General features: G+C 52.7%; 1 protein-coding gene across 5 annotated transcripts; it reads left to right on the top strand.

Annotated features, from left to right (window-relative positions):
- Positions 1–367: 367 nt before the first annotated feature.
- On the top strand, positions 368–24,670 carry Tmem268 (transmembrane protein 268). Of its 5 annotated transcripts, none has more exons than XM_071600868.1 (9): positions 368–457; positions 5,071–5,258; positions 9,189–9,298; positions 11,410–11,517; positions 12,547–12,696; positions 16,196–16,306; positions 18,439–18,519; positions 19,364–19,600; positions 22,523–24,670. In XM_071600868.1, the coding sequence occupies exons 2-9, from the start codon at positions 5,150–5,152 to the stop codon at positions 22,700–22,702; spliced, it is 1,086 nt and encodes a 361-aa protein (XP_071456969.1). In that variant the 5' UTR covers positions 368–457; positions 5,071–5,149; the 3' UTR covers positions 22,703–24,670. The 5 variants fall into 5 exon arrangements, with proteins under 5 accessions (XP_071456969.1, XP_071456968.1, XP_027805197.2 ...); XM_071600867.1 differs by having other exon boundaries at positions 371–460; XM_027949394.2 differs by having other exon boundaries at positions 429–466.
- The last annotated feature ends 685 nt before the right edge of the window (positions 24,671–25,355 follow it).

Below are 25,355 nucleotides of genomic sequence, written 5' to 3' on the forward strand. Positions count from 1 at the left end.
TGATAACTTCTGGTCCCTTAAACTGCCTCATCCACGGGACCCTGTGACTTGTGTCATGGGGGACTTGACCTCCCAGGTCCGCCGCTGCTTTACCGGGGAAACGTGTCGCAGGTCCCGGCGCGGGGTGCACGGCAGAGCCCCAGGTCCCGACGCCGCGGTGGGCGCGGGCGCGGAGGCCCTTGGCGTCCCTGGGTAGTCGGGCTGATGAAACGCGCCTCCCAGCTGGGCTCCGCGGCCCGGCACGCGTTCCCTCCAGGCCCGCGGCGGGCCCGGCGGGCGGCTCCTCCCGGTGGGGTGACGGGCGGGTGACGGGCGGGGGCCGGGGGGCGGGCCCGGGAAGGCGGTGCCGCGCGCTGGGGCGGGCGGGCGCGGGCCGGTGGCGTCGGGAGGCTGCGGCGCGGAGGGGCGCGGCGCCCCCGACCTTCCGCGTCTCCGGGCGGCGGCGGCGGCGGCGGCGGCGGCGGCGGTGAGTGTGCGCGCGCCCGTGCGCCCGCGGTCCCGGGTTGGTGCCGGGCGGCGCCGGCGTCTCGGCCTGCGCTCGCGCCCAGGGCCGGGCTGGCTCGGCGACTCCGAGATGCAGCGCGCTCCTGGGGCCCTTCCCCGGGTCGGCCCGGAGCCCGCGGACTGGGGCGGGGGTGTTTTTTGGGGTGAAAAAGACCCCCGCCCACCGCCAGGCAGCAGACCTGGACGAGATGGAAGGGCAGAGACCAGGGCAAGGCACCGCTGCCCAGGCCACGGCCACCACGTTCTGTGGGACCTCCTGGGCCTGGAGGAGCCGGGGTTTCAGTTCTAGCTCCGTCCCCGACTGGCGCCTTGATCCCGAATGGCTCACTTTCTTTTTCGAGTCTTAATTTCCGCATCTGTAAAATGGGGAGCTTTGTCTCATTTACTCCAGGCTTGTCCACCCCAAAACTTCTGGGGCGGGCCCTCCTGTGATCTCTTGTAGGATTTCCAGTTCCACAAACAAACCTGACCCGAGGGAGGAAAACGGGGTCGTTTCTCTTTCCCTGTGAGGAATCTCAGGCCAGAACATCGCTCTTGCGGTGTCAACAGAGCTGGGGACCTCTGGGCATCCAGCTGGTGCGCGGGGGCCTGGAAGGTCTGGTTAGCCACAGAATCCCCAGAGGGAGCCCAGAGGCCAGGACTCTGGAACTAGTGGCAGGAGTCCCAAAGCTCTGCTCCCTCCCTCAGTGCGCCTCCATCCTGGTGTCTGACTCTCCCACTGTCACCTGGGACTGAAGCCGGGCTGAGTGGGAGGGGGCCCTCATACAGCACTCTGGGTGACAGTTTAGTTTCTGCCCCTGGGGTCTTGCCAGCTCCCCTCCTGTCCTTTGCCACCTCTGGATCTGGATGCCTAAGATGCTGGGGGTGGGGGGCAGGAGCAGCCCTACTCTCCCCTGATGGGCAGGTCCTGCTCACTAGCTTCTCTCCCCCTCACCTTTGCCAAGCCAAGGAGCCCCCTTCTCTCCCAGAAAGCCTGGAGAACACTTCCCACCTCAAAGCTCCCTCCTATTCCCTACTTGTCTGGTAATTTTCTTTCTTAGTTTGTCCTTCCCTCAGATAGTGATCCTCAGCAGGGAGGACTGGACAGGGACTTCAGATTTTTATCTCTGGTCTCATGCTCAGGGCCTGGCCCTAGAAGGTTCTTAGGGCTATATTCCTTCAGCTGCTTCCCAGTGCTATTCAGAGTGATTTATGCCTGTGAAAGCTAAACCTCACAACAGTCTAAAGTCACCACCATTATCTCCGCTGACACATGAGGATACCAAGGCAGAGAGAAGTCCAGTAACTTGCTCAAGGTCACACAGGTGGGAAGTAGTAGGACTGGGCAGGTTACTTTTAGCCATCAGAGAACAGCTTCAGGTGAATGAATGAAGCCTGCTGATTGGGACTCGGAAGGTGGCTGATAGACCAACTAGGGTGCTGTGATTCCCCGCCAACACCCCCTCCCCCAACCCTGGAAAGACAGTGCCTCATTGTGGGATTTTGCAACTAATGGAACCTCCTGTGCAGTCTGAAAGGAGACCTCAGATTTCAGCAACTCCAGCTCGTGTGTGGTTCCTCCTCGATACTAGGTTGCCAGGCTTTTCTGAGACTCCAGAGCAGTTCCTCTGACTTACAGGCTCCCAGCTGTAGTGTCCCTGGGTTTTGTCTGGAGCCTGGGTGGATGGGATATTCTCTGCCTCGTGGGCCTAGTCAGTGATCAAGTTAAGCAGAGAAGGGCTTCATTGGTTGTGAGTTCGTCTATTTTTGTTGCTTTCATGCCTCTTGGGGTACAAAGTAAGAGGAAGGAAGTGAGGCAGGATAAGATTGGCTGGTAAATGCTTGTCAGATTTGTGAGTGTTGCTGTAGACCAGGACTCAGGTTAGGTAATGAGGGGAGACCCTGCCCTCCCAGCAGAGAGCTTTCCATCTGAGTGGAATTTGTTTCTAGATCAGGCCTGGGAAATGCAGTCTCTCCTGACCCACTCATTTTTTTAAAAATATATTTTTAAGTTGTATATGGACACGATACCTTTATTTACTTTTACGTGGTGCTGAGGATCGAGCCTGCTGCCTCACACACTAGGCAAGCGCTCTACCACTGAGCCCAAACCCCAGCCCTGACCCTTCATTTTAAAGGCAGTTTCAGGAAGAGACAGTCAGACCAGGGTCCAAAGGTGCAAAGGCCTGGGAACTGTGGCCTTGGACTCCAGAGCTGGATAGCGGGAGCTCTTCTCTGATTTCTTGGCTGTTAGACACCCAACTTTGTACAGATCACTTCACACATGTGACCTCAGTTTTGTTACCTGTGAAGCAGGAGAAACGTGTTGAGGAAAGGGGCCTCATGGTGGGTGGACCACTGGAGGTCATTTGGCATCTGCTGTCACATCCCATAGCAGCTTAGTGAAGTAGGCCCCGCACCCCCATTTTACAGGTGACAGCAGCAGCGCTCAGGCTGGGTGCCTCGGCAGCGAATGTCACAGCGTGTGAATGACTGAGCAGGGATTTGAGTTTAGGCTTTCTGGCTCCAAGGTCTTCAGTCTTTTCCTCACATTTGGTGCTTTGTGGCATTTGAGTGTGGCACAGGCAGATTGAATTGTTAGTTAAAAGCACATCTTTTATATATTCTTGGTTGGGAGAAGGGGCTCCCAAATGACTTTCTGCAGCTTAACATTAGGACTAGCTTCAAGTGCATGTAACCTCCACAGTCACTCCAGGCGCCCTACTTAGGAAAGTCCCCAAATTTGGCTTGATGTTCTGCTATCAACATTTTGCAACCCTTCACCATTTCTGAACCAGGGGCCCTGCATTTTCATTTTGTACTGGGCCTCACAAATTGCGTAGCTGTTTCTGTTAAAAAGTACTGAGAGAACAGAAGGTGGTGAGCACAGGAGGATCGGGCTCTTCCCCTGACACAGTGGCAGTGTGTCCTGGGTCCAGCTTGGAATCAAGCAGATGTGTATCAACTGAGAACTTTGTGTCATCCCCAATATCGCCAACCATGGTAGCAAAAAGGAGATTCTAGTTGTTGGGCACCCTGGTGCACATCTATAATCCCAGCAACTCGGGAGGCTGAGGCAGGAGGATCACAGTTTGAGGCTAGATTCAACAAAGGGCTGGGGATGTGGCTTACCAGTAGAGCTCCCCTGAATTCCATCCCCAGTATCACTCCTATACAAATACAACTTTAGTGGACTTTTTCATCAAGGCATTTAGCAGGGCTGCTGTGCCGTCCCCTGGGATTCTGGCATAGTTTTCCTTGGCAAGGGGCGATTCTCAGGTTCCCGGCTGGACACATAACAGAGGTGAACAGTGCAGGTTGCAGTCATAGCAGACGGCCTGCAGATTCAGGTTTTTACCAAGGAAAACATCCACCAGTGGGTCCCTGTGTTTTGCCTATGAAGGTGGCCAAGGGTGATACCCGCTATCCTCTCAGTGACCTGGCCCTGGAGGCCTTAGAAGCCTTTCCAAGATGGGTTGTAGCCAGGAAGGCACATTGATCACTACACTATCTTTTTTTTTTCCTATTTCTAGATGACTATTTTATTGACGGCATTTGCATGTTTGCTTTGGCTGCCTGGAAGCTCAAAACTAAATTCTTGACTTAGGAACAGCAACTGTGTTAAATCTCAAAATAGCAATAGAAAAGGTTTTTTTTTTTTTTTTGGGGGGGGGGGGGTACTGGGAATTGAACTCAGGGGCACTGGACCACTGAGCTACATCCCCAGCCTTATTTGATATTTTATTAGAGACAGAGTCTCACTGAGTTGCTTTTGTCAGCTGAGGCTGCTTTGAACTTGCAATCCTCCTGCCTCAGCCTTCTGAGCTGCTGGGATCACAGGTGTGCACCACTGCACCGGCTTTTTGGTTTTTTTTTGGTAGAACTGATATTCATGGGATAGGTTCTTTGTTCCAGTGCTGCTGTGTGTCTTTCATGCGAATCACCCATTGAGTCTTTGCAGCTACCCTGCAGGGAAGGTTCTGTGATTGGAAGAGCTGAAGCTCTGAGGTGGATCTTGCCCAAGGTGGAGGGGTGAGCCCGCCATTTACCCAGTGAGCCTGGCTCTGGAGTCCATGTGGGAACCTAGGTATTTTTACCTACTAGATTTGAATTTCCCATCACCTGATTTTCCCCTGAGTTTCCCAGAGCTGGCCATGGAACCCAGGGCCTCATGCATGCTGGGCGAGCACTTTACCACTGACCACGCCCCCGCCCCTGCCCTGTGTGTCTTGGCCATGTCTGTGGGAAGCTGGGGGAGATCCTTGGTGTAAACAAGGCTCCTGTGACAGATGTGCCTGCCTCATGCCTGGTTACCTGGGCTTGCTCAGTGAGGGTAACTGAGTGGGCCTGGTCAGCTCTGGAGTAAGAGCTGGAGAAGTCCCCTGACCAGAAGGGAAGTTCTCAGCCAAGGCCTGGCCTGGGGGCATGTTTTAGTTCCTCATCTTCCCTCCAAGAAGTTTCTTCGGCATCATCAGGACGACTAGAGTCAGCAAAAAGACTCTCATGGGCCTTGGTGACTTTGGCCTCCCAGAGCTCCAGGAAGCCTGGGCCCAGGCCTGAGGTTCCTTCTTGTGCTCTTTTCTGAAGGTGAGTGAAGCCTAGTCGGCTGCTCCAGGATGAGCCGCAGCCCCAGGAAGGGGAAGTAGAAGCCCAGCTGGCTCTGGCCATGGCCTGTGAACCGCAGATGGACCCCGGCGGGGCGGCCGGCCCTTTGCCCACCTCCTCCCCTGGCTGGAGCGCCCTGCAGCCGGGAAGCCCTCCTGGGTGGGGGCAAGGTAAGGACCCTTCACTCTCTCCTCCTCCCTGAGGCTCCTCGGAACTGGACTCACCTAGCATTCTAGGTTAGGGGCAGGGATGGGTCACAGAGCATTCTTTAGATAAGGGTGGGTGACCTTGGAGTACATTTCCAGGCTGCCTTCTAAGAAGGTTTTGTTTTATTTTATTTTTTGGTACTGAGGATTGAACCTAGGGGTCCTTTGCAACTGTGCTACATCCCCAGTCCTTTTTTTTTTTTTTTTTTTTGGTGCTAGGGATGGAAACCAGGCCCTTGTGCATGCAAGGCAAGCACTATGCCAGCTGAGCCATATCCCCAACCCCACCCCCAGTCCTTTTTAATTTTAATTTTGAGATAGGGCCTCACAAAGTTTCTGAGGCTGGCCTTGAACTTGTGATCCTCCGGTCTCAGCCTCCTGAGTTGCAGGGATTACAGGTGTGCCCCACCACGTCCGGCTGCCTTCTGCCATTTCTGCCCAGATCACTCCATCACCATCTCCTGTCATCATCCTCTGCTTTTCAACTGATCTTCTCCTTCCTGTCCCTCTGGTCTCTCCCTGGCAGCAGGAGAGATCTTTTTCAAATACACATGCAGCTGGGTCACTTTCTACTTCAGGGTTTCCCATTTGGCCTGACATGAAAACCTGTCATTTGCCAGCTTGCAAGGTCTGTCTTAATGACTGTTGCTGCCCTTGTTCTTTGTTCTTTGCCATGCTGTTCTGCCTCAGGGCCTTTGTACATCCTGTTTCTTCTGCCTCTTTACTTTGTCCCTGCCTACTTTCCATTGCTTAGTTTCTATTCACCCTTCAGAGCTCAGTGCAAATATCCGTCCTATGAGGAATCTTCCGGATGACTTTGCCCCAGTCAGTACCCTCTGATATGCTCTTCTGATGTATTTTCCTCCCTGTTGTACTTACTACAGTCTGTAAATAATTATCTGAGTAATGAACATTGCACGTCTAGCCTCCCCTCTGGAATGTAAGCTCCAGGAGGGCAGGGCCTCTGTGTGTCTGTGGTCCCAGCCCACGGCTTGGCCCATTGTGGATCTTCAATAAACACTTTGGTTGAATAAAAGGTGGAACGAGTGGCTGGGACAGGCAAGGGGGAGCAGCGCTCCATTTTGTGTGAAGGCCACAGGAGTGTGGCTGGTTCCTTAATGGGTCTGAAACCTGGCTGCTTAAAACAAGGGTTTCTTCTATTACCCCAGTCGTTAGGGAAGCAGTTCCTAGGCATGCACCTACAGCCCCGGAATGGGAATGGAGTGGAATGGGGCAGCTTTCCTTCAGGACATTAAAGATGCTGCTCCACTGAGCCTGGGCAAGCCAGTTCTTGCTCCTCTGTGGGAAGAGGGCTCTTCCCTGTGCGCATGCACACACGTGAATACACACGCATCCTTTCCCTTTTGGTAGCTTTTCTTAGCCTAAGGGTAAAAACAAGTATTTCTAAGTGGAGGACTTGGTGTGCTTGCTTTAAGGAACAGATGAGCAATACTATTGCCAGAAATCCGGAACTCTTGATTTGGAAGGCAAACAGACACCATGAAACTTCTTTGCATTGCTCCTGCACACACTTGCTGTGCAGAGGGCCAGGCCCGGGAGGGTCTCAGGGTCCTGCGTGGAGTCCACAGGGCCATGTGTGCGGGGAGGGGTGGGTCAGTCGCAGGCCCCGCCTGCCGTGCTGGGTCTGGTGCACTCCTCCCCTTCTTGCTTCTTTCCACTCCTGTCTTCCCTGTTAACACAGAGCAAGTTCCTCTTTTCAGAGGTTTGGTTTCCTTTTCTATGTTAATGGCACCCATCCTTTGGGGTGCTTAGAGGAGTCGGTGAAATCCTGAAAAACCTCCACCCAGTACCTGGTACACAGTAGGGGCTCAATATCCAAACCTGTTGTTATCTGCCTTTATTTTGTTTCTGTCTACTCTTCCTAATTTGCATAGTCTTTGATTTAATCTTATAATTCTGTTTATTTATTTATTTATTTTTGCAGCGCTGGGGCTTGAACCCAGGGATGCTCTACCACCAAACTACATCCCCAGCCCTTTTCACTTTTAATTTTGGGTCAGGATTTCGCTAAGTTGCCTAGGCTGGCCTCAAACCTGCAATCCTCCAGTCTCAGCTTCCTGAGTTGCTGGGATTATAGGCGTGTGCCACCCCATGTAGTTCTGAATGTGTGCCTTTAACATATGAGTGAGTGGCAGATGTGCTTGGGGTGCTGTGCTTTGCGTGCCCCCTCCAAAAGCACGTTGAAATGAGTTGCACCATAACAGTATGAAGAGGGGGCACCTTTAAGAGGCGATTAGGTCTGGGTGGGCTCTGCCCTCGTGAGTGAGCGGTGTTGAGAAAAACAATTGAGAGGAGGAGGGTTTATCCAGGGTCACAGTGGTGGAGATGTCAGCCCGTGGCCACTGGATCCTCGGCTTTGGGCCTGGGGAAACAAAACATCATGATGGGGAGGGCACGGTGGGCTAGAACTGCAGAGAGAGGGAGGGGGAGGCTGGGGCTGGGGCTGGGAGGAGAGGTAGTCTCCAAGGGCAACCCCTAGACCCCCGCTCCCTTCATTGAGGGCCCGCCTCATACAGGTCCCCCACCTCCAGTAGATTACTTGGCTCTGAGTCCGTCAGTGGGTCAGTTCACTGCTGAGACCAGAGCTGTGTGACCCGGTCGCTTCTGAAGAGCCTTGTTCCTGCACGTTGCTTCATTGGAGGCCAGGCCTCCCACAGGAACATGTCCTCCTGACCTAACCGAGCATGTCACTGTCAGGCAGTGAGTTATTAAGAGTGGGTTTCTTGGGTTCCCAATAAGCAGGATGAATGCAGGCCAGTTTTTCTGTCTGTCCCTCGCTCACTTGCCCTGCTTCAGGTGCTCTTCAGATGCCTTGATCTGGGACTTCCTGGCCTCCAGAACTGTGTGTGGGCCACGTGAGCCTCTGTTATGTAGAATTTGCCCAGTTTGTGGTATTCTGTTAGAGCAGCAGAAAATAGACTGAGACAGGAGAGGTCACCACGAAGCCAGTGTGTTCATTTTCTTCTGCTCCTGTTACAAAGTGGCCACTAACATGGAGGCTCCAAAACCACAAATGTATTATTTTGCGGTTCTGAGGTCAGAATCTGACCCTGGGCTCGCTGAGCTCGCAGTGGGTGCCGGCAGGACTCCGCTCCTTCCTGGAGGCTCTGGGGAGAATGTTTCCCTTCCCAGCTCCTAGAGGCTGTCTGCATTCCTTAACTCTTGGCCCTCTTCCTCCGTCCCCAAGCCAATGACTGTCCTTCCCTCCTTCTTCCCTTGTCACATCTGCCCCTGCTTCTGCCTGCCTGTCCCACTTTTGAGGGTCTTTGTGATCATGATGGGCCACTTGAGTGTCCTGAATGTGCTCTCTTTGTAAGATCTGTGACCTTAATGCCATCTGCAATCTTAATTTTTGCCATGAAGGCAGCATATTCACAGGTTTAGGGAGTTAGGGTGGGGATGTCCTCTGGGCCCTTGTTCTCCATGTCATAGCTGGTTGTCGCTAACTGGGAGGCAGCTAGGAATTCAGGAGACATTTACCGAGCTTCCTTTGCAGTGCCGGAGTCAGCGTCTGCTACGTAATCCCCTCGATGTCATCGTTCCCCTCAATGTTGGTTGTTCAGTCGCTGTTTAAGTGGCCCTGGTGATGGGGACTCAGCCACCCTTTCTTTGAGAGGACAGCTTTCCCTTTGGGGAGGTTAGGTCTTCCTTGCCTGGTCTCACGTAGTATCCCAGTGGCTTCCTTGCTCTGGCCTCAGTTCTGTCTCCCTGGGGCTTCCCAATCAAGTCCAGTCCTTAGGGATTTGAGGACAGCCGTGTCCTTCCTTGTCATGAGAAGGTTCTCACGGCCAGTGGGGGGATGCCTTCGTTTCTGGCCTCCTCCGAGGTGGCTCTGGTGCAGCCAGATGAGGCTTCTTTCTGCTCTTTTCTCAGAGCTCCACAACGGCCAGGTCCTCACCGTCCTCCGGGTCGACAATACCTGTGCACCCATGGCCTTCGACCTGGGAACCGCAGAGGAGCAACTGCAGACCTGGGGCATTCAGGCGAGTGCTATGTTCACCAAGCCCTCAAGCCCCCACTGCTTTCCCTTCCATCCGTCTGTCTACCCGTCATCCACCCATCTGTCCTCTCACCCAGTTATTCTCCAAGTATTTATGAACGTCCCCCTGCCTGCTGTGGTGGGTGACGTAAGGAAGGTGTGTGGGACCTGGCCTGTCTTCTTGATGGACTCACTTCCTGAAGGTGTGTTTGGGGGTGTCCCTTCTGTGCCAGGCGCCTAGCTGGCTCAGCAGTGTAGAGGCGAGCAGGACCCCAAGCTCACACTGCTCCCAGAGCCCACTGGGGAAATGGACAAGGGTTGGAGGGGTCAGGACTGTAGGAGTCAGGACTGTGGGACACAGTGACGCAGCAAAGCATTGAAGACGTGCCCAGGGAGATTGGTGAGCCTTGCCCGCGTGAGTGGTTGGGAGAGCCTCTGAGGAGCAGACCTTGATGTGGGGCCTCGAGGGCAAGCGGGAGTACACCGGGTGGGCAGGAGGAGGGCCTTGCAGGAGAGGGGGCTGTTCTTGCTGGCAAAGGAAAGTTTGTGTGAACTCACCTCCCGATGCAGGGAACGCAGGCCCGGGCTTCCCAGACCCCCTCTTCTGCACTCAGACCCAGCTCTGCTGCCCGCTGCCTCTGTGAATTTGGATAGATAGCTTATCCTCTCTGAGTCTGTTTCATCTGCAGATTAAGACAATATCAAAACCCAGCGGCTCGGGAGGCCGAGGCAGGAAGATCGCAAATTCAAAGCCAGCCTTAGCAATGTAGTGAGGCCCTAAACAACTTAGCGAGACCCTGTCTCAAAATTAAAAAAAAAAAAAAGATTATCAGTTATCAATACCTATTATATTGGTGTTTAGTTAGGAGTAAGTGAAGTCATGTCTGAGGAACATTTGTACTGTCTCTGGCACATCGATAAATCGAAGCTCTTGCCGTTGGTGGGAAGTGCCAGAGGGTGGTTTTCCCTTCCCAAACCCCAGCAGGATGAGGGTCTCCTGTGAAGGCCAGGTTGGTCAGGCACAGATGGGGAGCACACACTGCTCATTTACCCGGAAGATTTCAGAATTTATTTCTTTGAAGCTGAATTGCATTTTTGTTCAGAACAACATTGGGTCACCATCAGATGAAGACTTGACGAATCGAGCTAATATCATGTCGGCACCAATTGGCTTCGTCATTCTGCATTTCCTTTCCACCTTTGTACAGATTTTTTTTTTTTAAATTGGGAATTGAACTCAGAGGCACTGTACCACCGAGCACGTCCCCAGCCCTTTTCATTTTTTATTTTGAGACACAGTGTTATTAAGTTGCTTAGGGCCCCACTAAGTTGCTGAGGCTGGCCTGGAACTTTAGATCCTCCTGCCTCAGCCTCCTGAGTAGCTGGGTTCACCACTGCACCTAGCAGAAGAGCATCTTTCTCACATAGTCGTCTTCGGGTTCAGTTTTCTTATTGGTGTACAGTTTATATATTGTTGTACCATGTTCCTAAATGTAATTTTTAATTGGTAAGTTCTTTTTCCTTGGTCTACTTTCATAGGGCATTCTGCAGACACTTTTGTTTGGGCAGGGAGAGCATGTGGGACTCTGGGCCGTGCTAGTGGATGCGGATATTGCAGTATTGACAGTAGCACCTGTGTATCTGGTGGTCACCATGCACCTGGCACTGTGCCAAGCACAGTTTGTGTCTGATCTAATTTAATAAGAACCCAACCCTACAAGGTGGGTTCCCTGCATTTTGTAGAGGGGGAAACTGAGGCTCAGAGAAAGGGGTAACTTGCTCCAGTTCACACAGCACAAGAGTGGCAGGGCATTGGGCCAGGGCCGCCTGACTCCCAAGGCCTGTGCCTTGACTGTCAGCCCATGCTGTGCCTGCCCCAAGGTACTGAGTCTCAGGCTGTGGGGACAGACCCCTTGAGATTCTCCTGGCTCTCAAGCTGTTCACCTTCTCAGGATGGCTGTTTCTCCCTGAGCCTGCACCTGTGATTTCCACCCAGGACTCACTCTGCCCCTGGGGTGGCCTAACCCCCCCCCACCCACCATGGGAACCGGCTGGCGGGATGGGGTGGAGTAGCCATGTGGTTGACTGTTCTCTTTCCCTTGGGTGGCCGAACAGGTCCCTGCTGACCAGTACAGGAGCTTGGCGGAGAGTGCCCTCTTGGAGCCCCAAGTGAGAAGATACATCATCTACAATTCGAGGCCCATGCGGCTGGCCTTTGCCGTGGTAAGCAGCGAGATGGGCACACACTGGCCCGGCCCTGGCCTTCTCCCACTGCCAAATGCAGTGTTGTATCCTGCAGCAGATAAGGGACTTGGCAGCTGGTGACCCAGTTAATTGCCTGGGGAAGAGCGGTACCACACGGGCCTGGATTTGGCGCTGGAAGAGAACTGTGGGAGAGAGTTGTAACCAAGTCCCTGCATACAGGGTGGGAGCTGGGGTTTCCTATGGGCAGAACCTGGACTGGGAATCTGCAGACCACCAGGCTCTGAACTCAGTGTCTGATCTTGGCTAAGACTTGGTTTCCTCTTCTGCTCACAGAGAGGTCCATTCCAGCCCTAGTCATATACACTTGTATGTATATATGCATGCGCACATGTGTGTATGTGTACATGTGAACACTACATCTGCATACGCATACATCTACACTCACAAACACATACATACGTTTGAACACAAGCTGTCTGGCTTTTGCATCTGTGGTCTTAACCACCACGACTTGCTTCTTTGGTGAATCCTTGGTCAGATAGCATGGCTGACTCTCACCTCCCTCTTCTGGGGAGAAGGGGAAGGGGTGAGAATCAGCATTTATTAATTCTCTAGTCAGTGCTGGGCTGCGACCTTTGTTACCCTGTTAACTCTTGCAGCAAACCCCCAAAGTAGCTGTTATTATCATCACTTTACGGATGAGCAAACTGAGGTTCAGAGACGAAAGGCTGAATGGCCAGTTAAGGATCACTGTGGGTTTCAGACTCAACCTTATCTTTCTCCAAAGACTTCTTCTTTTTCTGTTTTACTTAAGATCAGGATAAAGAGGGCTTGGGAGCAGCTGAAAGCCCTGCAGTCCGCTTTTGCTTATAAACAGGGAATACACATCCGTTCCCATAGACCCAGAGTCTGCGTTGGTCTCTTCCAGCCCCGTGAGCTGTTTGAACCCAGGAGGGTGTCGGGGGCCTCTGCCGGTGTCCCTGGGAGTGGAGGTGCTTCGTTGGAGGACGGGGGTTCCTGACTGTGCTCTTCCCTGGTTTCCCGCAGGTGTTTTACGTGGTGATCTGGGCCAACATCTATTCAACCAGCCAGATGTTTGCCCTGGGCAGCCACTGGGCGGGCGTGCTGCTCGTGACCCTGGCCGCAGTCAGCCTGACCCTGACTCTCATGCTGGTCTTCGAGAGGCAGCAGAGGAAGGTGAGAGGTCCAGAGGCCCCTGCCATGCTCCCTCCAGAGGGCCGGGTGGGCCTGAGAGTCCCAAGCCAGCCTTTCCTCTTGCCTGCTTTTAAAGAATCCCTCCTGCCATGGAAGTTCACTCTGGCCCACATGCACCAGGGTTGAAAGAAATCAGATCACCATCAGGACAAAGTCCTCTTTTTCTTTCTTTTATTTAATCAACTTAAAAAGAGAAAAGGTTTATTTCGGCTCATAATTTGGGAAGTCCCAATCCGTGATTGGCTGGCCCCGCTGCTTTGGGGCCTGTGGTGAGGCCGCGTGTCCCAGGAGCAGCACATGGGGAGGGGAGCAAAGCTGCTTGCCTCATGCCAGAGAGCTAGAGAGCTTTGTTTTTCTCATCTCATCCCTGTGGGTTTTTTTTTTTTTTTTTCCTGGAAGCCAGCTGTTTTAAAGAGCTTGGGAAGAGGGTGCTGAGTCAGTTGAGCTGACTGAACTCTCACTCACCTTTCCCTGGGTGCGCATGGGAGCCCTGTGAGAAAGCTCCAGAGGGTCACTGAGCCCACCTCCCTGCAGCACTGGGTGCCTGAGCTTGAGGGTGGTCAGACTTTAGGTAACTTCTCCTGGATTCCACTATAAGTGGCAGAGCCAGGGTTCAAATCCTGAGCCCTCTGAAGGTTTTGATCACCTTTGAAGAGGAGGTCAACCCCTCCCATCGTAAGGTACGGCTCATGAATTGTAGTTTCTTTGAATGTGTGTCTCTTGTTATGGGTTGAGTGCTCTTGAAGTCCAGTAAGTCCTCCGTTCAGTGCTTTACAGTCCTCTGGGTGGACTCTGTTTACAGGTGGGGAAGCCGAAGCTCAGGAAGGCTCAGCGAGCAACCCACAGCCGTGTTGCTAGTAAATGGCCGAGTTGGAGTTCAAGGCCGGGATGCTCAGATTCTGAGCCATGTTCTTAGTGCGAACTCTACAGTGTGGGAACTGGAGCCACTGTAACAAAATGCTGTAAACTTAAAACAGTGTTATGAATTAACTTACGCTTCTGTGATCATCAGCCCAGGCCTCAAAGGGCCAGAATCGGGTGTGGCAGCCTGTGTTCCCTCCAGAGGCTCTAGGGAAGAATCTGTCCACTGGTCTTTCCCAGCTCCTCTAGGGCTCCTGCATTCCTAGGCCCCATCCCTTCCTCCTCTTTCAAAGCCACACCTCCTCTGGCTCTGATTCTCCTGCCTCTCATTCCCTTTGAAGGACCCTTGTGATTATATCACACCCCCTGGCTAATCCAAGATAATCTCAGCATTTGAAGGTCAGCTGAGCAGCAGCACGACTCAAGTCCCCTTTGCCCCCTAACAATAGTCACAGATTGGCCCAACAGCAGGGTGCTGACCAAGAACATGACTTGGAATCTGAGCATCCTGGCCTGGGATTCCAGCTTGGCCACCGATCAGCAGCATGACCTTGGGCTGCTCCCAGAGCCTTTCTGAGCCTCAGCTTCCCCACCTGTAAACTGCAGTAGCCTCCACCCAAAAATGGACAGGATTGGGGAATGGGACTCAGGTGTCCCTGGGGGACCACCGTTCTGCCCCGCACACTGATGCTGTCTCACGGTGACTCGGAAAGCTCCTGTCCTCGCATCCTGCAGCCCTGGGCACAGTGCTGGGCCCCGAGGTTCTCAGCAGGCACGAGGCTCCTACTCAGAAGGGGAGGGCAGGATGTGGGGAAATGTCATCAGGTCAGTCCCCTGTGTTCACTGGGACAAATAGGAATTTTATGGCTGAATCATTCTGAAAGGATCTTTGTTGGGCTTTATCACCAGGCTGACAAGAAAATACTGCCCTCGGGCTGTGCTGAAACTTCCCCCCAATAGCCCTTGTGCTTGGCTGGTAAGAAATGAATGGAGCAAGCTGCTCCTGAAGCAGGAAGCTTCTTTGGGGAGAGGAAAAAGCAAAGTGGTGTGCTTGAGCAGAGGCAGGAGAATGGCTGGCATCCGGCTGCCTGGAGGCTGCAGATGCAAGCCATGTGGACAGGGGATGCCTGCGTGGGCACCCCGCCCCGCCTCTCCCCTCCTGTCATTCACCTGGCAGCTGTGATGCCCCTGTGAGTTCCAGGTAATGTGCTAGGCACAGGTCACAGACATGAGCAAGGCCCAGCCTCTCACAGGCAGCACAAAGGCCCAGAGGCACCGAGGGAGTGTTCCTGGGCCATCTGCTCACTCTGGAAACTCCTAACAGTGAGCCCTGTGTCCTGAGCACCCGCTGTGTGCCCCGTGCTTAGGGCCTGAAGTATGTGCCCAGAACACCTCTGCCATTTGTTAGCCCTCAGCTTGGAGCAAGTTACCATTTTACCTGCAGGGCTTCAAGTTTCCTCACCTCTAATGTGTGGCAAAATAACTGTGGGATTTTTGTGCAAATGAAATAATTTAATTCATGAAAAGTGCTTACGGTAGTACTTGGTATACTGTAAGTGCTACTCAGGTATTAACTGTCATTACTGTCGATCTTGTCTGCCGGTGCGGAACCTGGAGCCCAGCGAGCTGAAGTGACAAGTCTGTGGCCACACAGCTCTCCTTAGGTCCTCCTCTGGGTCTCAGTTCAAGGGCTTCTAACCTGTGGGGCTTCTTGGTCCTCAGGACCATATAGATCCCCGCTCCCGGGCTCCTGGCCGGTGTTGCTGTTGATGCCCCACCCACGTCCCTTGCACCCACAGGAGCGTCAGGATTCATACCCACTGACTCATTTTCCTCACTTGGCCTTGCTGCCCTTCCTTGAGAGCAGAAGGTTTGGGAGGGCAGGCGAGACTGTGCCCAGCACCCCTGTAGAGTACCGCTCATTGCTAAGCAGGTTCCCGAGAACGTGTCTGTGGCCAGTGCCACGTGGGTAATACCGCATGCTAAAGTGGGTTTCGTCATCACGAAGCTGTCGCTAGCTGACCGCAGCCCATTACCCCCAGAGTTCCACCTGGACCAGCTCCTTTCCTCCCTCTTGTTACCCGGTACAGGAAGGGCTGGCCTGAGGGGGACAAGACCCAGGCCCCAGACTGGTCTTCAGAGGCAGGCCTTTTACAGACGCGTGCTTTCCGAGAGCAGGTGCACAGGCCATCCGCGCCCACCCCCCCCCAGTGCTGTTGCCCATGCGCCCCAGCCTGGATTAAGAGCTTCATCCACGATCCCAGTGAAACCTCCCTGCGTTCCTGGGAGGCAGGGACAGTGGAAATGTGATGTTTTGAATCCAGTTTCACTGTCAATGACATTGTTTACTCTTTATTCTGTAACTGAAGACAGCAGGGCCCAGGGAAGGGACATCACTCACAGGGCCAGACCCCTGGAGGTAGAAGAGGCGGGCTTTGCCCTGGGATGCCTGATACTCTTGAATTTACTGTCCCAACAATGGCCCCATTTACAGGGGAGGAGGTGCAAGTCCTGAGGGTGAGGGCTGCTGTGTGGTGTCCAGGGTGGGACAGTGTGGCCGTGGGCCAGGAGCTCCCTGGCAGCACAGAGGTCAACCATGAGCCTGGCATCTGTCTTACAGGCTAACACTAATACAGACCTGAGGCTCACGGCTGCCAATAGAGCCCTGCTGAGACACCGGGTGCTGCTGGGGGTGACGGATACCGTGGAAGGGTGCCAGAGTGTGATCCAGGTACTGTGGCTTGGAGTGGTCTCTCCCTGGTGGCCCACTTTTGATCTGGGCTCCTGAGGACAGTTGGCCTTGTATCTCCCAGCCTGTGCAGCAGGTCCAGGAGCCTGCAGGTGAGATGATGTCACAGGCCCTTTCCTTCCTCCCTGCTCCGGACAGCTCCTTGGTGCTGAGCCCCCTGTGGGCACTGAAGGATACCAGAGGCCTGCAAGGTGTCCAGCCAGCAATAGCTCACAGGCTTGTGAGGATGGCAGGCATGTGGTCACATGGTCACAACGCCTTGCTGGCCCTGGGGCAAAGAAAGGCCCTGGCAAGGCTGAGATGCAAGGCAGACAGGGCACTTTGAGGGACCATGAGGAGCCACCAGGGAGGACAGAGTTGGGAGAGATGAGGCTGGAGGGGCAGATCAGGTGCTGAAGGCCTTGTCACCTGGCTCAAGTCATTTTCTATATCCTAGAGACAGAGGGAAGGCCTTAAGGTGACAAGTACAAAGTCTCACAGTGGGTTGGGACACAACTGGGGCTGGAGGTCATGATCCTGGCTGGACTCTGCCCAGTGGGGTTGCCACATCTCCTTGGCACCTTGCAGGGAAGAGCCTAGAGGAGTCTGGGGGGTGGGCATGCACAGGGCCTGGGGAGAATCCTTATGCACAGGCCTTGTCTATCCCACAGGAGTTTATTGAGAGCCTACTATGTGCCTGACATGTTCTAGCTGCTGAAACAGCAGCAGAGAACTACATAGATCTCTGCCTGTGGAGTTGAGCACATGAGCCCAACGTCAGGGGGTGAACCAGGTACATCGCCAGAGTGTGGCCTTGTGGACAGGGAGCTTCTGTTGGTCCCTTTAGCCTCGCTGAGCTCTGGCTCTGCTTTATCAGTTGGCACGGGGTGGGAGGGGGACGGTGACGTGGCATGTCAGATGGTGGTGGGCTGGAGGCCGGGTCCGTGGACACTCCTTTTCAGGCAACTGTGTCTTGTCATTTTCAAAATAGCATTGGGGGATGAGGGGACCCAGTGTCAAAATGGCCAGGGTGTGCAGGGGTGTTGTGATGGGTCAGGAGAGAGGGTAGAGAGGAAACAGGAGTGGCCATGAGGGGACAGTAGTTGACACAGGAGGATGGAGGCTGCCGCCGACTCTGGTACCTGTTTGGAAATCTTTAGCGTAAAAAGCTTTGACAAAATTCCTCTCTTTGGATGAGACAGTGGGAGACCAGCTGGCCGTGGGCAGTGTGCTTGGCTCTCGTGGGGCAGATACCGGGTAGAGGGCCGTGGCCAGTGCGTGGAGGTGGAGGCGAGGGGCACCCCTCGTTTTTTTAGAACTTGGATTGTGATTATGGCAAGGTGTTATATAATGTGTGGCCCTGGAAGATTTGGCCTGTGAGTGTGGCCTGGCCTCCTGGGGACTGCTGAGGTCGAGGTGGAAGGTGAGGTGGAGGAGACGTGGAGGCTTACCCTGTTCCCTCCCCCAGAGCACCCAAGGTGATGACCTTGGATCTGGGCATGAGCAATGGAGGTGTCGTCTGTGAAGGGTTCCACTCATTTGTCCATCTGGGTTCCAGGCAGAAATGCGCCCTGACTACAGAGGATGAGGGTGGTGGCCCCAGAAGAACAGTGATGGCCAGGAGGGTTTATTCATTTATTTTTTGATTTTTAATATTTTGGTACTGGGGATTGAGCCCAGGGGTATTTGCCACTGAGCCACACCCCAGCCCTTTTTGTTTTTCACTTTGATTTAGTGTCTTGTTAAGTTGCTGAGGGCCTCGCTAAGTTCCTGAGGCTGGCCTCCAACTTGAAGTCCATCTGCCTCAGCCTCCCAGGTTGCCGGGATGACAGGCGTGCACATGCCCTGCTCTAGGAAGGGTTAGCTTCTCTCTGGGATACTCGGTGACCTGTGGGGGATGAAGCCACTGCCATTTGGTATAGGACGGGACATTTTCCAACTTTGAACGCAAAGTTGTTTTTTTCCTGCCGGCTGTACAGAGGAGACGTGGTCATGGTGGAGGGCTCGGGGAGAGTGGAACAAACTGGGTGTTCCTCAGAAGGGTGGTCCTTGGTAAGGAGCAGCGGGTGGACCCCGGGCTGGAAGTGGGAGGCTGCTGGCGGGCGAGCCACAGGGCCTGGCTCTTCCCTGCACAGCTCTGGTTTGTCTACTTCGACCTGGAGGACTGCGTGCAGTTTTTGTCTGACCACGTTCAGGAGATGAAGACTAACCAAGAGGTAAGCTCTCGTAACCATACAACACCAGCAAAATAAACCAGGAGGCCAGACTGTGTAGACCACATTGCCTTAACACTGGAAAAATATCCAAGAAAAAGTACCTTAGAAAGAAGAAGCCCTGCATGAAATTCATGAAATTGGTGGTTGCTTTTCTGCTTTCTAATTTTTTTTTGGTGGGGGGGTACTGGGGATTGAACCCAGGGGCAATCCATCCCCAGTCCTTTTTAGTTTTTATTTTGAGACAGGGTAGTTTAGGGTCTCACTACATTGCTGAGCTGGCCTCAAACTTGCACTTGCAATCCTCCTACTTCAGCCTCCCAAGTCACTGGGATTACAGGTGTGTGTACATCACCAAGCTTGGCTGAATATGTATTTCTTTATACTCAGAGTCATATTAATGATCAACTCTGGTGGATCCAAAGGTAAAATGGGTTTAGGTGACTCTCACTTCTTCAAAGTGCTTTCTACCATTTATTCAGAAAATGGGGAGATCTTACTGATTCTGCAGAGGAGGAATCAGGCTCTGAGACGGCAGCCTGTCTGTAGTCATGGTCTTGTAGCCGGTGGGGGATTGAGCCTCCGGGCTCTGAGCCCTGGGCTCCTTGCCACTTTGAGGAGCAAATGAGAGCTTGGAAGGCGAGCCCTTTATAAGGCCATTAAGGGCTGGGCTCTTATGGGGAAGGAGGGGCCCTCACCATGTGACTCAGTTCCAGATACTTCTGAGGCCAGCATCGAGTCCATAGTTAGCTCATCCTCCGCTGGGTCTGCAGCTCAGGCAGCCTGCCACCTCCCAGCTCCCACCCAATTTAGGAAGCACCCACACTCCTCTCTGTTTCCTTTGCAGTCCTTGCTGAGAAGCAGACTGAGCCAGTTATATGTTGTCCTGGAGACGGGGGTGAGCCCCGCGATGGAGGAGGGCCCCGAGAGCTCGGAGGAGGCTCCTCTCCTGCCCAGCAGTCCTCGTCCTCAGGAGAGACCGCTCGTGCAGACGGAGCTCCACCAGCTTGTTCCCGAGGCTGAGCCGGAGGTAACAGGCACTGAGACTGGGGGCCATCCTCCTCCACACAGGCCGGGTGGCCGGGTAGGTGCGGATTCCGCGGGGCTCCTCTGAGTTGGTAGACTCCAAACCTTGAAGCCCGAATCTTTGAACTTTCTTTTTGCCTACCCAACACTTTAAAAAAATAATTTATAGAAATTGTTTTGTACTGGTTAGGATTTTTGGTTGTGTTTTTCAGTGTCTTGGATTTTTTTTTTTTTTTCCTGTATTGAGGATTGAGTCCAGAGGTGCTTTACCTCTGAGAGCTACTTCCCCAGTCCTTTTAGTTTGATTTAAAAAAAAATATTTATTGTTTAGTTGTAGTTGAACACAATATCTTTATTTTTATTTATTTTTATGTGGTGCTGAGGATCAAACCCAGGGCCTTGCACATGCTAGGCGAGCGCTGAGCCACAACCCCAGTCCTTAATTCGATTTTTAAACAGGGTTTTGCTGTTTCCCAAGCTGCCCTGGAGCTTGCGATCCTCCTGCCTTAGTCTCCCAAACTGCTGGGATCCCAGGCGCGCTCTGCTGTACTCAGCTTGAATATTGGATGGTAGTTTCATGTTGACAGATTACAGCTTACTTTGTCAATACTGATCTTTAAAACATGTTTATCAATCAATTGATCAATCATCTACCCATCTGTCCTACCACCCCTCCATCTCTCTACTTAAACTGCCGTGGGATATTTGGATTTGATATGAGTCTTTGAATTCTGTTGCGGTCTAGTTCCCACAGCCCCCCAGTTCTGTGGGTCCTGCTACCCAAGCTGCCTCTTGGGTCAGGCTAAACCAGGAGCACAGACCCACTGTCAGGGAGACAAGCAGCAAGGAGTGACCTTGGGGGACATTTGGAACTTTAGGAGATGACTTTCATTTAATTTCAGCCCTAATCTTTAGGACTTCAAGGTTCAAACCAGCCCCGACTCCCCTCTTTTGCCCTGGTGGGAGTTGGAGGCCTGCCAGTAGGACTACTTCAAAGCGAAAATGATGACTGTATGAATCTTTTCACTTGGATCCTTTTTTTTTTTTTAAAGAGCAGAAAAGATTCATAAGGTCACATACTTTATTGTGGCATGCGTGTTTGGGCTTAGGTGCAATAGCCCATTAAACCTGGGTCTTTTAAATGATGTTTTCAAATCCATAGAAGTAAAATTTCCTGTCCTGAGTATCAGGTGTGTATGTGTGCATAGTTTTAAAGGAGCTGCTCTTGTAATTTAGCTAGGGAAAACGCAGTCACTCCCCAAGTCTCCGTATAGTCTGCACCGTCCTATTTCTGTGAGCCCAGAGTCTGTAAAAGACAGATAGTTAAAATGACCTTTTCCATTTTTACAGGTTTTTGTCCTGCATAAAATGCTTTAGCACACTCTCTGTCGTGGGGGTTACTTTCCCTTCTTTGATGGGCAAAGTAGGTTCTGTGAGGTTGGCTGACTCACCCAAGGTCATGGAGCAAGGGAGAATGTAGCTTAGCCAATTTTCTTGCTACAGTTCTTAGCTTCTTATGTTATTGATTCTAGACCAAATTGGTGAGAAAACCAATCCGAGTGAGTGATAGACTATTTGACATTTTCAATATTTTCAAGCACAAAGAACAAGTCAAACAGAAAGCTGTCCTCTGAACTGGGTGGTTTCTGAGTTTTGTGTGTGATAATGGTGATGCTATTGATGTTGTTTATCAGGCCCTGGCTAAATGCTTTCGATCTGTTGGCTCCTGCAGCCCTCCCCCACTCAGATGGTAGGTACGACGGTTCTCCCTGTTACTCAGGAAGACTTGGGCTCAGCAGGCGGGGCCACCGCTCAGGGTCAGTGCAGAGGGGAGGACCTGCCTTTCCCCGTGGCCTTCTTGATTGGCATGGCTGCCTTCATTCCTGACTCTAAAGGCACAAATTGCCTGGATGGAACCCGCAGCGTATTTCATTACATTTGGAGTGGACAGTGGTCTTGTGAAAGACCTTAGATATGCTCTAGGAATAAGCACGTTTCCCTCGAATCTCACCTGCTAGACTAGTGGGTGTGTTAACAGCATGCATTAATTCCAATTTTTAAAATTCTTTGAAATTCTTCAATTCTTCAAAGTACATTTTAATTGTTTTCATTTTGGTAAAGTATAGATAGTATGAAGCGCACCGTCTTAATCATTTTGAGTATACAGCTCAGTGGCTTTGATTATGTTCACGGTGTTAGCACCACCACCTCCAGAGCACCCTCGGCCCCCCATGCTGAAGCTCCACACCCGTAACGCTTGCCCCCTCCTCTCCCCACAGCCCCTGGGGCCGCCGCCCTTCTGCCTTTTCTTGCTGTGAATTGACTGCTCCAGGTGCCTTATGTAGTAGAGACAGCATTTGGACATTAGCGGACCGTGTTTGTCCTTTTGGGTTAAGTCCAATTTTCATAAGCAACCTTTTAATACATTAGGAGTACTTGTATAAAGAGACCTACCAGGTGCACTGTGTGAATTGGAGACTCCTGCTCCAAAGGGAAATTTCCCCAAGTCCTCATTTTCCTCTTCTTAAGTGATCACCTTGACCTCACTTACTTTTACAGACTCATGGATATTCGAAATGGGAAGAGGGTGTGAGGGGGGTTGGTAATTTCCCTAGTGCTTTGAGGTTATGTGTCCATTATTATTATTATTAATCATTATTATTATTGCAGAGGATTGACCCCAGGGCCTCATGCATGCTAAGCCCGTGTTCTACCACCAAGCCCCAGTCCCTGTGCGTTTTATCGTTCATACACATTAATTTCCCCCTTGGAGATGAGAAGCCCAGCTGCACCAGTCCCTAGCCAGGGAGCCTTTGAGCTGGGTTCTAGGCTGGGCTTGTGTCTTTGAGAGCCTCAGGTGCCAGCCCCGCCTCTTCTCTCCCAGAGAGCATCACTCCTGGGCTGGGGGCCAGAGACTCCCGCTCCCCTCCCTCAAGGTGTGTGTCCCTGTGGCCTCACTCTGCTTCTCTGCCTCTTCCAGGAAATGGCCCGACAGCTGCTGGCAGTGTTTGGTGGCTACTACATCCGACTCTTGGTGACCTCGCAGCTGCCCCAGGGAGTGGGGACACGGCACACAGACTCTCCCAGGATCCCATGCCCCTGCCAGCTCATAGAAGCCCAGGTCCTGGGCACAGGGTGTTGTCCATTCCTGGCCAGGTGACCTAGGGAAAAGATCTTCATCTGCTGTCAGGACTGAGAAGTGGAGGAGGCCTCAACAGCCCAGGATGGCCAGGGGCAAGCCCCTGGTGAGGAGAGAAGCACGGGGGCCACACCAGACGGGGTCAGTCACACGGATGCCAGGCTTGTGCCAGTGTCCCGCGCCTCACCCGCGTCCCTTGCTGACCCCTGGCGGGGCTGAAGCTGGTGGTTGTGAGCTGGTTCTGCCCCTGCTGTTCTCTGTGCGGCCTGGATGGAAGTGTGGCCGTGGCTGAAGGGCCACCCTCATTCCTTTCACCACCCAAAGAGCCCAGGAGATGTGAAGAGGACCCGTCGGGGAAAGTCTTGTGTCCAGAGCTTGGTCTCATGGTGCTCCTCTCCCCAGCCCCTTTGTGTCAGGTGGGGGAACCGAGGCTCAGGGTGGGCACTGCTCTTTGCCTCTGACCTCTGAAGTTGTGAGACTGCCTCTCTCCTCCCTGAAGAAGAGAAGCAGCTTCTCTGACTTTCCTCCATTCCTAGGTTTTCTCCCCATGTTGTCTCCACCACAGTGGCCCCTGGTTTGAGGTCTGCTAGCCTCAGGGCTCAGGACAGAAGCAGTAGACAAGGGGCAGATGACCCTCCAGCAGGAATGCCGGGAAGGGATGGGTCCTTGTGGCGGCAGGACTGGTGTTGCCTGCCCGCCACCGTGATTCACACTGCAGACACAGCACAGCTGTGTTTTCTGACACTAATGTTGAAATGTGATCAGTCACTTGTGAAATTCTGTGAAGAGTTCTGAGACCTCCGACTGACCTGCTCCCCCAAATGTTTCAAGACCACTCGTTGCACAATGCAAGTTCCCAGGCCCTGGCCTAGCATGGAAGGCTCCCAGCCCCCAAGACTCAGCTTCGGCTGTCTCTCAAAACCCTTTTATAAGTTGGAATTCCTTTCTGAACGGGCGTACCCATTCCTTTCTGTCTTGTGGACTCATGCTTTAAAACCCCGCCTTCCCGATCCCTCCTTCAGGGAGATTAGCAACAAGCCCCGTTGCTGTCTCCTTTGAATTCTTGACACAGTTGCTGCTTGGGTTGAAGTTTTATGTTGCTGATCTGGTTTTTCTGTGCATATGCCTGTTTTTTCTAGCTAGATTGTAAACTTCTCAGGGTCCCAGATGGCACCTTATACTTTTTTTGTGCATGACTTACACCTGCTAAAGAGAAAAGAAAAAAAAAAAAGAAAAGAAAACACAAAACCCTGTGGATTGATTTCTTCGCCGATTCCATACCAGATTCCTCAAATCTCTCTCCAGATTGCTGGGGGTTGAGAACCGGGTCATGATGGACCTGCTTTCTGGTCTTGGCTTCCACTTCTAGGTGTTTAACTTTTGGCAAGTTGCTTTCTTTGACTGGTCCTCAGTTTACCCCTCTGAACGGTGGGTGGATTAGGTGATTGTTCAGGGCCCTCCCAGGACCAAAGCTTGTTCTGTCTGATTTGGCTTCATCTACAGGCCGAGAGGTCCTGCCGCCCTTCTTGGCTTTGGCGTGCGGGTTCTGTATCCTGGTGTCCCTCCTCCCTGTCAGGAGGCCTGGATTCTTGTCTCCCATCTGCTGCTTCCTAGCTGTGTGACTTTGGCTAAGCCACTTACCCTCTCTTGAGTGTGATTCTACTCCTTCATCAAGTGGATCTGGTGAACCTGAAGTCTAATAATGCAGGTCACTTGCCACCTGGAAGACAAACCTGTTAGTTTTTTTCTGTGCTGGAGAAGAGGGGTCAGGTAGGTGCATAGACCCGCCCCGGGAATGGCTGTGTTAAGTGTCTGTGTTTAGCCGTGTCCCAGGGCAGCTTTGTTCAGTGAAGCTGTTTACAAAGGTGATCACCGTCTTTCTGATCTAGTGTCACTGTGGATGTGATCAATAGAAGCCTGTACTTATCATCCCATCATAAAACCCACAAAGTATAACAACAGAATAAAAACGGGTTTGCTAAATGACAAGACAGCAGTGTCTCCACTTCAGGATCTGTATCAGGTGGCCTTCCACCTCTCCTCTCTTTAGGGTTCTTGGTGGTCTCACCTGGTGGGTGGGGCATGCCCAGGTGTACATTTCTCCGTCAGAGACACCTGACCCCTCTTGGTTTCCTCATTTATAAACCCCTGTGATCTCTGTGTCACTGGCTCCTCCGGGTTGCTTTGAAGATCAACTAACCTACTAGGAGGGTGCCCCGTCTCCGGGCTCCGTCAGGGGCCTGGTGATGCCGGAAGGTGTGACATCGTGATGTGGTAGAGAAGCCTCTCACGGCTTGCATTCCAGTGTCCCGACACTTAGGAACAGCGTCCTTCCTTTGGCGAGGTCACCTCGCTCCTTATCAGTAGGAGAGGGATGGGTCTGCCTGGCAGGTCGTCGTGAGGGTCCATGGTGAAAGATGTGAGCGCTTGCAACCTTGAGTTACCAGCTGGTGGACTCAATAAGCTGTTGCTATTTTTAAAACTCTCACTGTCTTGTATACAGTAGGTGCCTGTTGTCTGCATCAGACTTAATCACTCCAGCACCCTGGTGTCTTTATGTGAATAAAGATCCTCATCAGATTTATGGAACTCAGCCGTGGAAGATGGTGCACAGGAGGGGTTCAGAAGCAAGCTAGTGACTTGGGGCCAGACACCCTCTCTGCAGGCCCCACAC

Source organism: Marmota flaviventris, chromosome 13 (assembly GCF_047511675.1).
Source record: "Marmota flaviventris isolate mMarFla1 chromosome 13, mMarFla1.hap1, whole genome shotgun sequence".
NCBI lineage: Eukaryota > Metazoa > Chordata > Mammalia > Rodentia > Sciuridae > Marmota > Marmota flaviventris.